A 14,318-nucleotide genomic window follows, 5' to 3' on the forward strand; every position below is an offset into this window, starting at 1 on the left:
CAGCCCAGCTTGGCTGTTAGCCAGTCGGGCTAATAAGTACTTATAATGTTGATATTTAATTTCACTCTTTCCTCCAACCTCCCCCCACATACAAAGGTTGCATTAACGACATGCCTCACAAAATAAGGGCTAACCCCAGGCTCCTCTTAGGAGTCATAAACCTACACCTAAGAGCTCTGAACTGGAGAGAGAAGGACCGAGTTAGTCCTAATCCTGCCATGTTTAAGACTATTGAAATGGCTCACCCTTTCTAAGGTGGCTTGTACAACTACAGCAACTTCACACGGCTGAGCTGTTTGCTCTGGTCCGGGTCAGCTGGAATACACCAATGCACTTTTCACGGCTGGGAGAGGACCAGAATTCATGGGTATCTCCAGTTTTTTCTGCGACTCAGGCACTTGTGCTTTACTAAACAGAATGGAGCATGATAGAGAGAATGTGAGATTGCCTGTTCATATCACTGACTTGTCCTCTTGAGTAAGAGCTGGCAAGTGCTTTGTGTATAGCCTACAAAACAGACCGTCCCCTGCAGGGTGTTTCTGAAGAGTGGTGGGCTAGTGTTGTTTTCTCTTGGCTGGTAGTCCTAATGCAACCACCCTTCTAGCACATCTGGACAATGCAACATGCCAGGTAATTGAGAGCAGTGCTGGGCCAGAAGAAAAGGAATATGTGGAGCTGGGGAAGGGATCTTGGATAGGAGAGGAGGAGCCAATGCCCAGGGGAGCCCTGACACCAGAGGAGGAAGAGTGACAGAGGAAAGGAGCTTGCAGACCTTGGGCATGGAGCAAGAAAAAAACTGGAACTGGCCTTTTGCCCTTTCTAATGGCTCATGTTGGATGGACAAGGGGGCAGAAGAGATACTCAGGCTGTGTAGCTAGAAGCCTATTCAGGGCCCCTCTGCAAACCCTTCTGCCCTTGTGCTGGACTGCACTGCCATCAGAGGTGCAAACCTGAATGGGGTTTGGCCAGATGATGTTTTCCCTTAAGTTGAGGCCAGCCCCATCTCTGCCCCTTGTTATGTCCATTTGGGTTTCCTTCTAGCCCAGAGGAAACCTACATAAACCACTTACAGAAGAGACAAAAGCCTTGTCCATTGGTGTTTTAGACTGTGGAACATAACATAAGAACATAAGAAAGGCCGTACCGGGTCAGACCAAAGGTCCATCTAGCCCAGTATCCTGTCTACCGACAGTGGCCAATGCCAGGTGCCCCAGAGGGAGTGAACCTAACAGGCAATGATCAAGTGATCTCTCTCCTGCCATCCATCTCCACCCTCTGACAAACAGAGGCTAGGGACACCATTCCTTACCCGTCCTGGCTAATAGCCATTAATGGACTTAACCACCATGAATTTATCCAGTTCTCTTTTAAACTCTGTTATAGTCCTAGCCTTCACAACCTTCTCAGGTAAGGAGTTCCACAAGTTGACTGTGCGCTGCGTGAAGAAGAACTTCCTTGCATTTGTTTTAAACCTGCTGCCTATTAATTTAATTTGATGACCCCTAGTTCTTGTATTATGGGAATAAGTAAATAACTTTTCCTTATTCACTTTCTCCACATCACTCATGATTGTATATACCTCTATCATATCCCCCCTTAGTCTCCTCTTTTCCAAGCTGAAGAGTCCTAGCCTCTTTAATCTCTCCTCATATGGGACTCGTTCCAAACCCTTAATCATTTTAGTTGCCCTTTTCTGAACCTTTTCTAGTGCCAGTATATCTTTTTTGAGATGAGGAGACCACATCTGTACACAGTATTCGAGATGAGGGCGTACCATCGATTTATATAAGGGCAATAATATATTCTCAGTCTTATTCTCTATCCCCTTTTTAATGATTCCTAACATCCTGTTTGCTTTTTTGACTGCCGCTGCCCACTGCGTGGACGTCTTCAGAGAACTATCTACGATGACGCCAAGATCTCTTTCCTGATTCGTTGTAGCTAAATTAGCCCCCATCATATTGTATGTATAGTTGGGGTTATTTTTTCCAATATGCATTACTTTACATTTATCCACATTAAATTTTATTTGCCATTTTGTTGCTGAAGTTCTTCACAATCTGCTTTCAGAGTAGCAGCCGTGTTAGTCTGTATCCACAAAAAGAAGAACAGGAGGACTTGTGGCACCTTAGAGACTAACCTTGTTAGTCTCTAAGGTGCCACAAGTCCTCCTGTTCTTCTTTTTACAGTCTGCTTTGGTCTTAACTATCTTGAGCAGTTCAGTATCGTCTGTAACTTTTGCCACCTCACTGTTTACCCCTTTCTCCAGATCATTTATGAATAAGTTAAATAGGATTGGTCCTAGGACTGACCCTTGGGGAACACCACTAGTTACTCCTCTCCATTCTGAAAATTTACCATTTATTCCTGCCCTGAGGCAAGCCCTCAGTTTTCCACAACTAGGGTTTTCTTTTCAGTTTCAAGTTGTTTGAATGTTTCCCCATTAACTTTCATGGCCCACCATTGTATTTTCCTGGGTTGGGGAGGTGCCTGTTTGTTTCACCGCCCAGTAGTGAGGTGGAGTTGAACGTGGCAGCTTTCTATACATAAATTCATAACCCCAGCCCAATGTGTGAACATAGCTCATAATGATCATCTGGTGCATACCAGCTTTCATTAGAGACTGTACTTGACATATATTTATATGACCCAGTGATTCAATTGCATATTCTCTGCGGTGTCTGACTCGGATTGTCACAGAAATGTAGAAACAGCAAAACATTGCCTGTAGTTTCTCTTGTTATTGGTGCATTCTAGACAGCCATTGCATCCAACTGGACTACGCCGTTTTCACATTTGATCAAACCTTTGCCTTGAGAGAACGCGCTTTTCCAATGGCAAAATCCAGATTTGATAAAACCCGTATCAGCTCCCATTCCACCAGCACTGCCAGACCGCCCCCAAGGAACAGGAAAGGCGGATCAGAGACGGTCAGGCCGGCAGTCTGGGCATGTTCCCCTTGACTCTGCAGTAGCCCCCCAATCCCCGGACGGTCCATCTAAGGTTTCTTCTAGGCTCCCGAGGCGTATTTGCGTTCTAGCCAGTCCACCTATGCTCTCCAAAAGCAGCTCGCTCTCCTCTCTGTTTGACAGGCACTACCACCTCCTCTCCTCTCTCCCCAGGCGGGTCTGAACACAGACCCCGGCCGTGTCCCCGCTTCGCCGCTCGCTGTGCGCTCCCACCGCCCCGCGGGGACCCTCGCTGGCTTTCTCACCAGGGTCACACTTCTTGCATCACAGCAGCGGTGCAATGCAGCGCACCTGGCCGAGCTGGCCCAGCTACCAGCAGTGAGACCCCTGGGCTGGCTCCTCTCGGGAGACCGACTAAGCCTCTAACCTGGAGGCGCTCGGGGGGACCCGGTCATGCCCAGGGCCCCCTTAGCCGCAGGGCGGAGTGAAGCCCGGGAGGCTGGGGCTGGGCTGTTTCTCGCTCACACCAGGGGGGCTCAGCCGGGCTGGTTCGGCCCCCGGGGCGGGGGACACGCGTGGGAGCGGCCACCGGCGGAAGGACCTGCGGGGGGGCACCCGGGTCCCAGGGGGCGGGACGCTCGGGAGAGGCGGCGCTAGGACCGCGCGGCCGCCTCCCGGCGCTGCCCTACGCGGCCCCGCGCTGCCCTGCCAGAGCCACACGCCGAGCAGCCCGGCCGGAGCCGCAGCGCCGAGCCCCGCCATGCGCGCCAGGTGAGCGGGGCCGGGAGGGGCGCGGGGCCGGCCCGGCCCGCTGCGGTTCGGTGCTAACCTCTCCCCTCTTGCAGGTGTCCCCCGCGGCGGCTCCCCCGGCTCCTGCTCGGGCTCTGCGTCCTGCTGGCGGCGGCGGCCCCGGAGCGAGGTAGGCGCGGGCGGCCGGGGTCGGGCGCTCCACGTGGGGCTGGGAGCGGGGCTGGCCGGAGCGCGCTCCCCGCGGGCGGGCGGGCAGGGGGCTCGGCCCGCCCCGCTCTGCGCCAGGAGGGGGCTCGGAGCTGCTGCTGCCCCCGGGGACTGGCCCCCGGCCTCGCCCGGTGAGCAGGTTTCCAGCCGGGGGCGTTGGAACGATGTGTGCGGGGGGCGCTGAGAACAAACTGCAAACCCTGGGCACGGGGAAGCCAAGCCGGGTGCGGCAGCCCCCTAGTTCCAGCCCCCATGTCTCCAGCTCCTTGCCCTGTGCTCCCGCAGGATAATCGCTCCTGGGGGCAGGCGATGCAGGTCCCTGGTGCCTGCTCCACTGGGGGGTAGGTCAGCGATTTGCTGCTTCATCTAAGATCCGTGTTTAATGTGCGATCTTCCCTTCATCTTTCCATTAGTAACGTTAGAGCAGCTGGGTGTGTGTGTGTGTGTGAGTGAGGGGGGCTTTGGAGCCGCCCAGAGCTCTTCTTTGTAAGCGCCAAAGCTTGTCTTTCTCACCAACAAAAGTTGGTCCCATAAAAGATCCCCTCACCCCCTTGTCTGTGTCATACATTGTCAACTGTGTTTTTGCATGTTTGTTTTGCCACATGCTAGTATATAAACCAGTGTACCTGTGTGGGGTAATAGAAACAGTCATTCAGTGATGCCTGGCCACAATCGCTTTTTAGCCAGACTGGAAGAAGAGCTCTGTGTGGCTCGAAAGCTTGGCTGTGACGGAGGTAGCAGGCTGTGAGATGTCTGGGTTGTAGCTGCAGAAGGCGGCTCTGGAAATGCAGTTTGCCCAGTTTTTTATTTTTCAGCTTTTCCCAGTATGAGACTGGGAGCTGATTAGGGGCTGTTGCACCTTCAGTATTTTGTCTTGTTGAGTCATTGTAATCCTTACGGCTTTTGAAGGGCTTTGCTGAATCTATGAAATGGATATTTCAGACTGTATGTGTTGAGAGTACCTCTTGTACTATTTTACACATGTGGTGAGTGTCAGATTTGTGACCCCTTTTGATAGCTTGGCCTATTCTCAAGTGGAATATTGTGGAAATAAGTATTGTACATCTGCACAACTATTTAGACAAGGGCTCTGCATACTTGCGCTCTTTTGTACATTTAGTGCGAAGTATTGTTTGGTTTTATACGGTTGAAAAGTACTTGTGCACCCTGCCTGAGTGGGAGTGATTTGTTTTAGCAACAGAAGTGCAGGATATATTAAGTGAAGCACAGACTTGTATGGGTGATGGGGGGAGGGACTTCTTAACACTGATGGTAGATGAGAAGAACACTCCTAAAGCTACTTAAAAGGCACCATGTCAGTTTGCTTGCTCTGAAGTTAACATGTTAGGGCAAAGGGGTGGAGGTTTAGAGAGGTCAGTGAGATTTGCTCTCTTTCTCCTATGTAAGAAGTCAAAGTAAAGGCATTTTGGGATGGCAGATTTTCTTTATGCAAGTGGTTTAAGTTAAGGTATCATTCCAAGAGACAGTACAGCACAAGAAGCTTCACGTAATAGCTTTGAAGAGAAAATACTCTCCATTCACCAGGACACACACGGTGACTCTCTTCCAAACGAATACCCGATAGAGGTAATCTCATACAGTAGAGGGTAAACTGCATTAGAAAATTGACCGGATGAAGGAATAATGTGCACGTACAATGTTCCCAAAGCAAAGTATAACTCAAAGAAGACTAAGCACCACAATACTAAACCTCTCTGGCTAAAAAAGGATAATACTGTAATATAACTAGTAATAAAGTAGAGGTTTGTGTCTTCCCTCTGAAATGAACAATTCCTATTGGTCTCTTGTTACAATGCTAGATTACAGAAGTAAACTGCGTATTGCTCTTACCTGTGTGCATCAAGATACTGCCTACCACATGCAGAGATAAGAAGAATCAGGCCGGGTATACTGCATGACTGACAAACCTTCATTACAGAGACAAGGTGGATGAGATAAAGGTATCAAACTCCTGCTTGAGGAAAGATTGTTGAGCAGGACTGCCACAAAATGTCACGCACAGAGCTCTTAGCAGCAGATGAGGCTGGCACGGGCTTAAGGTTTGCTTTAAAGAAAAAAAAAAAGTATTGGTAAACAATTTGCATTTTAAGGTGAGTGCACTCAGTATGCATCTGAGGGCAGAGCATTCCCCAGGTTTGCAATGGGAGTAGCCATGTGATGTTGTTTAAGACTAGTTGATTCTGTTTTTAACCTGTTGCAGTCCAGCTTTAATTATCTCTGTTTTGATATGAAGAGACCAAAACCAACCTTTAGCTATGTACTGGGCTCCCCACTGTCAGGGGTTCTGTTTGTGTCTAGGAGCTTTAAAGAAAACAAGCCTCAGGAAAAGGTTGATATGCTAGAGACTCGGAGCCCGAGCCAGGTGCAGGCTGGGCTCCACTGGAGAGACGGAAAGCACCTCCCGCCTCCGTTTCTAGGCCTTTCCTTTCCCTTGGGGCTCACAGACGGTGTCCCATTCATCAGGCCGCAAACAGCTTATATCCTCCAGATAGAGGGGAAAATCCAGCACACGCTCTGCTCTGCAGCCTTTCTCTTGCCTTGGGGGGACCTGGCTAATTCTGCTGCTGAGTGAATGAGCAGCGGCAGCCTGAATGATCTCCCCCCCTCCCGCCTCCAAGGGAAGCCTTTTGCTCCTTCCAACTCTTCTAGGCAGTCCCCATCCCACCACCACTATAGCCGCATTGTGCAGACCTTGCAGGAAGGCACGGAGAGCTGCAGTTTGCAAAGGGGAAGTTTGCCCTGATGGGGACCAGCATGAACTCTCCAGTTTTAGTCCTGGCTTTCCTTGCTTGCATGGCATGCCTGCACAGTTACAGCCATAGAATCAGGTCACGTTTCCAGTGCAGACAAGGTCTTAGAGCAGAGAGAACTTCCTTCCAGCAGAGTGCCAGCTCCACCGCCTGCTTCAGCCCCTCAGTGCTGCGCTCTCCCTGGCCAGTCCTTCAGGCTGGAGCAGTTCTGGCAGGTGCCATGGGACAGAGCCTTCCATGTAACCCCTTCCATTGTGGGGTTTGCATGCCTTTAAAGGGTCACTAGCAACTTGAAAATGGTGACTTTAACCGAGCATAGCTCCTGGTGCTGCAGCTGCCTTGTGTCCCCCTGGCGCTACTTGTGCGTTTACAGTCAGAGCTTCCTATATTTATAACACACTCTTCCTTCTTGTCGCTCTGTGAAAGGCAGCGATAATCAGACCTCAGTGGTTCAGGAGCCAAGTTAGTGACCAGCATCACCCCAAAGAGCCACAGCAGTGTGAATTTATTGTTTCATTTACGTGTGTGTGTGTGTGTGTGTGTGTGTGTGTGTGTGTGTGTGTGTGTGTGTGTGTGTAAATTCTCACAGCAAAATGACTGACTAAGGATTCTGCAGTTGGTTAATAACATAGTGAAAGTATCCTGATTGGTTAATAATTTAGATTGGTTAATAATTAAATCACACAGTGTTTTACTATCATGTGCTTTAAAGAGCCACTTGAGACTCCCAGGCTGCAGTCTGAGCATCACTGGTCTAGGCAAACCGTAACGCTGGCTGGACACAAAGGGCTGAGACACACAGTCACTGAGAAAGGAAATAGTTTTTTCTGGTCTCTCTCCTTACAGTAACAACCATCTTAGCTGCTGCTTTTAACAATTGAAGGTAAAACACTTTGAGACCAAAGCATCAGGTTTTTTTACGTTGGCTGCGTCCCCTTTAGTCTGTCAAAGCAGATGAGCATCTTTTTCCATAAACTCTCCAGTTCATCCTGCGTGGTCTTGTTCTGGCAAACTCAAATTCTGCAGCATGCTGCAAGCTATAGTGGGGCTGTGTGCGGGTGCAGGGCTCGGCCTCTGTGGAGCTCCTTGCAGGTTTTGTAGATCGCTTTTCCTCAGGAATGTGATTATAGAAGCAGACCGCACTCTGGGATGAAGAAGGAAGCACAGAATGTTTGGGGCTTCTCCACACTGCCATAATATGAATACTTAATATTATTAACAGATTAAATACCGATGGGTGGGTTACTTTAAAGAGTTTTTTTTTTAAATTCGGTTTCTGTTCACATCCTTCATCAAAAGCCCCTACAACAAGAAAACTGCTTTTACTTTAAGCTGCTGTCTTGCTCAGCCAGTTGGAAGCAATTTTGGGTGGAGGAGCGTGAGCTGGAGTCTGTGTGTGCACAAATCCTAGGGTGTCTGCTAGCAGCCCCCATATTAGAGCACGGGTGGTGAAGGCGGAATGAGAGAGCAGGGAAGCAACACAATCTACTGGAACAAGAATAATAGCTGATTTCAGCATCCCCAACGTAAATGGGTTGGGAAGCCAGAGCAGGAGCTGGAACGTTGCATTGACAAATTATTTATGGCCTTCGGAAACAACTTCCTCTGGGAATAGCTCCGCATGCTGGAGCAGAGGCCCCATCCCAGGACTCAGATCCACAGGTCAACGGATTTGGGCCTTGGTCCAGTGTGACACACAGGAGTAGGGATAGTGCGCAAGGGCACGATCCTCTGAGGAGCGCAGTGTCCTTGGGTCCCTGACTCCCAGTCCTCTGCCTTCCCTGCGGCGTGTTCCTCCTCTGGTTGTGTTAGCAGCCAGGCTTCCTGGCCAGCATAGGAAATGGTTCACAGAAGGAAGGCGCACGCGTAGAGAGGGGAGCATTGCCTTTTGGCAGACAACTTCCATAGATGTCAATGCTGGATGGGGCCATCTAGTTTGACTTCCTGCATAGCACAGGCCAGAGGGCCTTGCCCAGTGAACTCTGCATCACACCCATAAGATCTGTTTGAGCCACAGCATTCTTTTTGAAAGATACCCAGTCTTGACTTAAAGACTACAAGTGATGGAGTGTCCGCCATGTTCCTAGGTAATCCTTTCGTTGGTCGGTTGCCCTCACATTGGTACCTAGACAGTGACCAGGTCAGCTCGTAACTTTGCTTTGGATGAATTTAGTAGATTGAGATTCTTATGTTTCTCTTACTACTGTGACCAAGGAACCCTTCAGTGCCGCCTGGCAAGGGGATAAATATCCTGATTCTGCTTCCTCAAAGAATGTCATGGGAGGTCTTAAATAAAAGCCAGGGCCACACTGGTCATTAATACCATAGTGAAATGTATGTGCAGATAAGAACGGCCATACTGCGTTTAGACAGGGGTGGGCAAAGTTTTTGGCCCAAGGGCCACATCGGGGTTGCGCAACTGTATGGAGCGCCAGGTAGGGAAGGCTGTTCCTCCCCAAACAGCCTGGCTCCCGCCCCCTATCCGCCCCCTCCCACTTCCCCTGACTGCCCCCTCCCGGGACCCCCACCCCACATCCAACCCCACTGCTACCTGACCCCTGACTGCCCCGACCCCTATCCACAGCCCCCCCGGGACTCCCACCCCCTATCCAACTGCCCTCTGCTCCTCATCCCCTGACCACCCCCTCCCGGGACCCCCTCGCCCCAGCTGTCCCCCCGGGATCCCACCCCCTTATTCAACCCTCCCTGTCCCCTGAGTGCCCTCCTGACCCCTATCCACATCCCCGCCCCCTGACAGGCCCCCCGCCTCGGGACTCCCACTCCCAACTGTCCCTGTTCCCCATCCCCTGACTGCCCCCCAGAACCTCCTCCCCATCCAACCGCCCCCTCCTCCCTGACTGCCCCCCAGAACCTCCTGCTCCCTGCCCCCTTACCAGCAGCAGGAGCTCGCAGCCGTGACACCCGGCCAGAGCCAGCTGCACTCCCCCCGCTGCCCAGCGGGAGCGGTGGGCCAGAGCTAAGCCCGCGTGGCTGCGGGGGAGGGAGGACAGTGGGGGAGGGGCCAGGGACTAGGCTCCCCGGCCGGGAGCTCAGGGGCCGGGCAGGACGGTCCTGCGGGCCGTAGTTTGCCCACATCTGGTTTAAACCAATGGTCCTTCTAGCCCAGTATTCTGGCTTCTGACAGGGACTGAGCAGAACAGGTAATCATCAAGTGATCCATCCTCTGTTGCCCATTCCCAGCTTCCGATAGTCAGAGGCTAGGGACACCCAAACCATGGAATTGCATCCCTGACCATCTTGGCCAATAGCCATTGATGGGCGTATCCTCCATGAGCTTATCTAATTCTTTTTTGAACCCAGTTATACTTTTGGCCTTCACAACATCCCCTGGCAACTAGTTCCACAGGTTCACTGTGCGTTCTGTGAAGAAGTAGTGCCTTTTGTGAGTTTTTCAACCTACTGCCTATTCATTTCAATGGGTGACCCTTGGTTCTTGTGTTATGTGAATGAATAAATAACACTTCCTTATTCACTTTCTCCACGCCAGTCATGATTTTATAGATCTCTATCATACCCCCCTTAGTCATCTCTTTTCCAAGCTGAAAAGTCCCAGTCTTTTTAATCTCTCCTCATACGGAAGCTGTTCCAGTCCCCTAATCATTTTTGTTGCACTTCTCTGTACCTTTCCCAATTCTAATACATCTTTCTTGAGATGAGGCGACGGTATCTGCATGCAGTATTCAAGGATTGGTCCTGCTTTGAGCAGGGGGTTGGACTAGATGACCACCTGAAGTCCCTTCCACCCCTGATATTCTATGAGTCTGAGTGTGGGTGTACCATGGATATATATAGCAGCATTATGATATTTTCTGTCTTATCTTTCCCTTTCCTAATAATTCCTAACATTTTGTTAGTGTTTTTGCCTGTTAACAGATACATAACTCCATACCCAGTGTCTATCTATGCATATTGGGAATATGTTTTAAAGTCTGTATCAGGGCAGAGTTGAAAAACAGGTTTTCTGTCAGCCTGTCTCTTGGGCACGTAAATTTAGCATTGTAAGTTAACACAATTGTTAGTCTGTTAAGTGTAGTCTCTAGAGAGCATGTTCTGTTGTTACCCTGCCAGGCAAAGTAAGGGCTGGGCCTAGTCCCGAGGAGGCTTTAGGTGTCAGGAAACTGGCACCCGGAGAAGCACAAGTCCTGGAGGCGGGGGTGGGGAATGAGGTGACTCTCAGACCTGGGCATCCGAGAGCCGTTGCAGCTACCTTCTGCAATATGTGTCAGAATCAAACACCTGGGAGCTATAGCCTTCACCGCGATACAGGCATTTCATGTAGTCTCATATGGCATAACCGAATCCAGGATGGAAGTAATGAAGATAAAAGGACATCCACATTGAGGATGTGAGGGCTAGACAGGGCCGGCGCTTCCATTTAGGTGACCTAGGCGGTCGCCTAGGGCACCAGGATTTGGGGGGGGGGGGGGGGCATTTTGCTGCCCTTGGCGGCAATTTGGCGGCTGGGGATCCTTCCGCGCTCCGGGTCTTCAGTGGCAATTCTGCGGCGGGTCCTTCACTCGCTCCAGGACCCGCCGCCGAAGTGCCCCAAAGACTGGGAGCGCGGAAGGACCCCCGCCTAGGGCGCCAAAGACCCTGGCGCCGCTCCTGGGGCTAGAGTCCTATAAATGGAGTGGAGACAGCATCTGAGATCTAATGGCTTGTCTCCATGGCCCCGGAGGTCGTGCTGTGGGGGGGGTGAATTGTAGATTGCACTAGCGTGCTGCACTGAAAGTCCCCTGTGTGGATGCTGCAGGCGTAAACTAAAAGGTACCTAGTTCACATTAACTTATTTGCTCAAAGGGGACTTCATTTATGAGAACTAGGTACCTTTTAGTTCACACCCTACAGCAGGGGTAGGCAACCTTTCAGAAGTGGTGTGCCGAGTCTTCATTTATTCACTTTAATTTAAGGTTTCGCGGGCCGGTAGTACATTTAACGTTTTTTAGAAGGTGTCTCTCTCTATAAGTCTGTATTATATAATTAAACTATTGTTGTATGTAAAGTAAACAAGGTTTTCAAAATGTTTAAGAAGCTTCATTTAAAATTAAATTAAAATGCTGATCTTACGCCGCCAGCCTGCTCAGCTCGCTTCCAGCCTGGGGTTCTGTTCACCTGGGCCTGCAGCGGGCTGAGCGGGGCCTGCGGCCAGGACGCCAGCTGTCAAGGGGCTGGCAGCTGGGACCCCAGACCTGGGGGGAGGGGTTCAGGAGTCAGGGCAGAAGGCTGGGGGTGTGTGGGGGGCTCGGGTCAGGGCAGAGGGCTGGGAGGGAAGGGCAGAAGGCTGGGAGTGTGGGGGTTCAGGGATCAGGGCAGAGGGCTGGGTGTGTGTGTGGGGTGCAGGGCAGAAGGCTAGGGGTGTGGGGGTTCAGGGGTGAGGGCAGTGAGGGTGTGGGGGGTTCAGGGCAGAGGGCTGGGTGTGTGTGGAGGTGCAGGGCAGAAGACTGGGTGTGGGGGGGGTTCAGGACAGAGGGCTGGGGTGCTCGGGTCATGGGAGTGCTCCCAGCCCCCTGCCCTGAGCGGCTCATGGTAGGGGGCTGGAAGGGATATGCCCTGTTCCACCCCCTTCCCCAAGGCCCCGTCCCTACCTCTTCTCTGCCTCCTCTACGGAGCAGCAGGGAGCACGCTGCCACTCCTCCCCCTCGCAAGGGCCATCAGCTGATCGGCGCAGGGAAGTTGAGGAGGAGGGGCAGGAAAGCACCACGCTGGGGGAGGAAGTGGGGGAGGGGGGAAGCTTGGCTGCCGCAGGACTAAGCTTCTGCCTCCTGTCCCCGCAGGGCAGAGCAGGGGCTGAGTGGGGCTGGAACCGCGGCAGGCCGCAGCGTGTCACTCAAAATTGGCTTGCGTGCTGTAGGTTGCCGACCCCTGCCCTACAGCATCCACATGGCAGAGTTACAGTGCAGTGTGCTAGTGTGTGCTTGTAGCTCTAACTGCAGGCCAGTGTAGGTGTAGCCTGTGGCAGTAATACATACAGACCCTGTGCAACAGAAACTACAACTATTTGAACAAGTTAAAAATTACTAAACAGATGATCAGCTTTCCTAGGCTTAGCAGGTAGACTAAGGAATAGAGACTGGCTCACGTCCAAACACCCATTGGACACTGGGCAGGCTCAGATCCAGGTCTGAGCTGTGTGACTCAGGCCCGTCTTCAGTAGAAACTTACCAAAAAGATGTTCTGCCATGTTCCTGCTCCTTTCCATGGGGGTGTGTGTTTCATACGTATAATAAATACACATGCACATACATGCGCAGGCCTTCTCTTCACAGCAACCCCTGTGTCAGACTGACGCGTTTCCAGTCTCATTTGGAAAGGGGAAAGGTAATGAATCTAATGTAACCTTTGGCAGGTAAGCAGAGAAACTAGGGATGAGCTGGCTACAAATTGTCCAAATGCTGTCAGGCACCCACCTAAAATATATGCTAGACCGTATATATAATATTCCCCATGCTTCATGGATGCCTTCAGCCCTCACAGTGGCCACTGAAATGAAATGCTAGTTATAGATCTCCAGAGACAGACAATTATTCTCATATGAGGGCCAGGATGTGCTATTTTAAGTCCTGGAGCAGTTCCAAAATAGCATTGTGACATCTGGGGCCAGGGACTGTTTTAATCCTGGGTATCTCAGAAACTGTCAGGGCTATATCTGACTCTCTGGCATTGGCAAGCTGAGAACTCCACTTTTTCATATGGCTTTGAGCTTTGGTATTAACCATGGGGATGTATGAGATACAGGGTAGTTGGTGGTTCTTTCATCAACAGACAATGAATCCATGGAACTCATTGGTGCATGATATTGAGGCAAATAGCTTGGTACACAAAAAGAAAGGGATTAGATGTTTATATGCATACTGAGAGCCTTCTGAATTGGACTAAAAAGGACAAATGCAAGAGCTATCCATTTTTCTTTTTCACAACATAAGTTGAACAGGAAACTTTACTTCATAGTATGATATCACATAGCTATGTATATTACAGGGTTTTGAGCCTCCCTCTGATGGTGCAATTAGTCCTGGGGATGAACAGGATACTGGTCAGGGTGAATCATTAGTCTGTTCCGGGTGGCCATTCCCATGCTGATGCATGTGCGTGTGGGAGAGAATTGCTTGCCGTGTGAGGAGCAATGGCCCCACTTCTTTCTAAACATTTAGTTGATTTAGTTGGGGATTGGTCTTGCTTTGAGCAGGGGGTCGGACTAGGTGACCTCCTGAGGTCCCTTCCAACCCTGATATTCTATGATTCTGTGATTGATCTGCAAACCACTGGCTGTTTAGGTATTGCAGGCCCTAAACTGCCTTCTCTACCCCCATTTCCTTTACACCACGAAGGATTTGAAGGAGAATGATTCTGCCGGTGATGGCATTCAGTTCAGCGTCCCAGGACTACAAGGTTTGCTCTGCTTGCCTTTCTTTGCTATGGTCCTTCAAGGATTTTTTATTCTGTAGGCTGTCCTAGTGCACAAGTGAGCTGAAAGGTTATCTGTCTCTTGTGAATGCCACTTTAACTGTCTAGGTTTTTGATGTGCTCTAAGGTTTTTAGACATGTATGCACATTGTAATTGAGTTCAGTTTGTGAGCAAATGCACATTGGATCAGTTGTTCCTGAAGACCGGTTGTAGCAGATGTTCATATATGGCTTCTGTTTATCCCATTTACTAACC

The 14,318-nt window shown here is 50.6% G+C and overlaps 1 protein-coding gene across 2 annotated transcripts in view; it reads left to right on the forward strand.

Moving 5' to 3' along the window:
- The first annotated feature begins 3,517 nt into the window (after window positions 1-3,517).
- The window catches only part of COL18A1 (collagen type XVIII alpha 1 chain), a 253,004-nt gene continuing 242,203 nt past the window's right edge, over window positions 3,518-14,318 (forward strand). The window contains exons 1-2 of one of the 2 annotated variants that reach the window (XM_065562229.1): window positions 3,518-3,680; window positions 3,755-3,828. In XM_065562229.1, the coding sequence (XP_065418301.1) occupies window positions 3,670-3,680; window positions 3,755-3,828 (85 nt within the window). In that variant the 5' untranslated portion in view covers window positions 3,518-3,669. Of the gene's footprint in view, window positions 3,681-3,754; window positions 3,829-4,043; window positions 4,208-14,318 lie in introns of those variants that run through there. The other variant, XM_065562230.1, reaches the window with a different exon arrangement.

This window comes from Chrysemys picta, chromosome 11, assembly GCF_011386835.1.
Source record: "Chrysemys picta bellii isolate R12L10 chromosome 11, ASM1138683v2, whole genome shotgun sequence".
Classification (NCBI taxonomy): domain Eukaryota; kingdom Metazoa; phylum Chordata; order Testudines; family Emydidae; genus Chrysemys; species Chrysemys picta.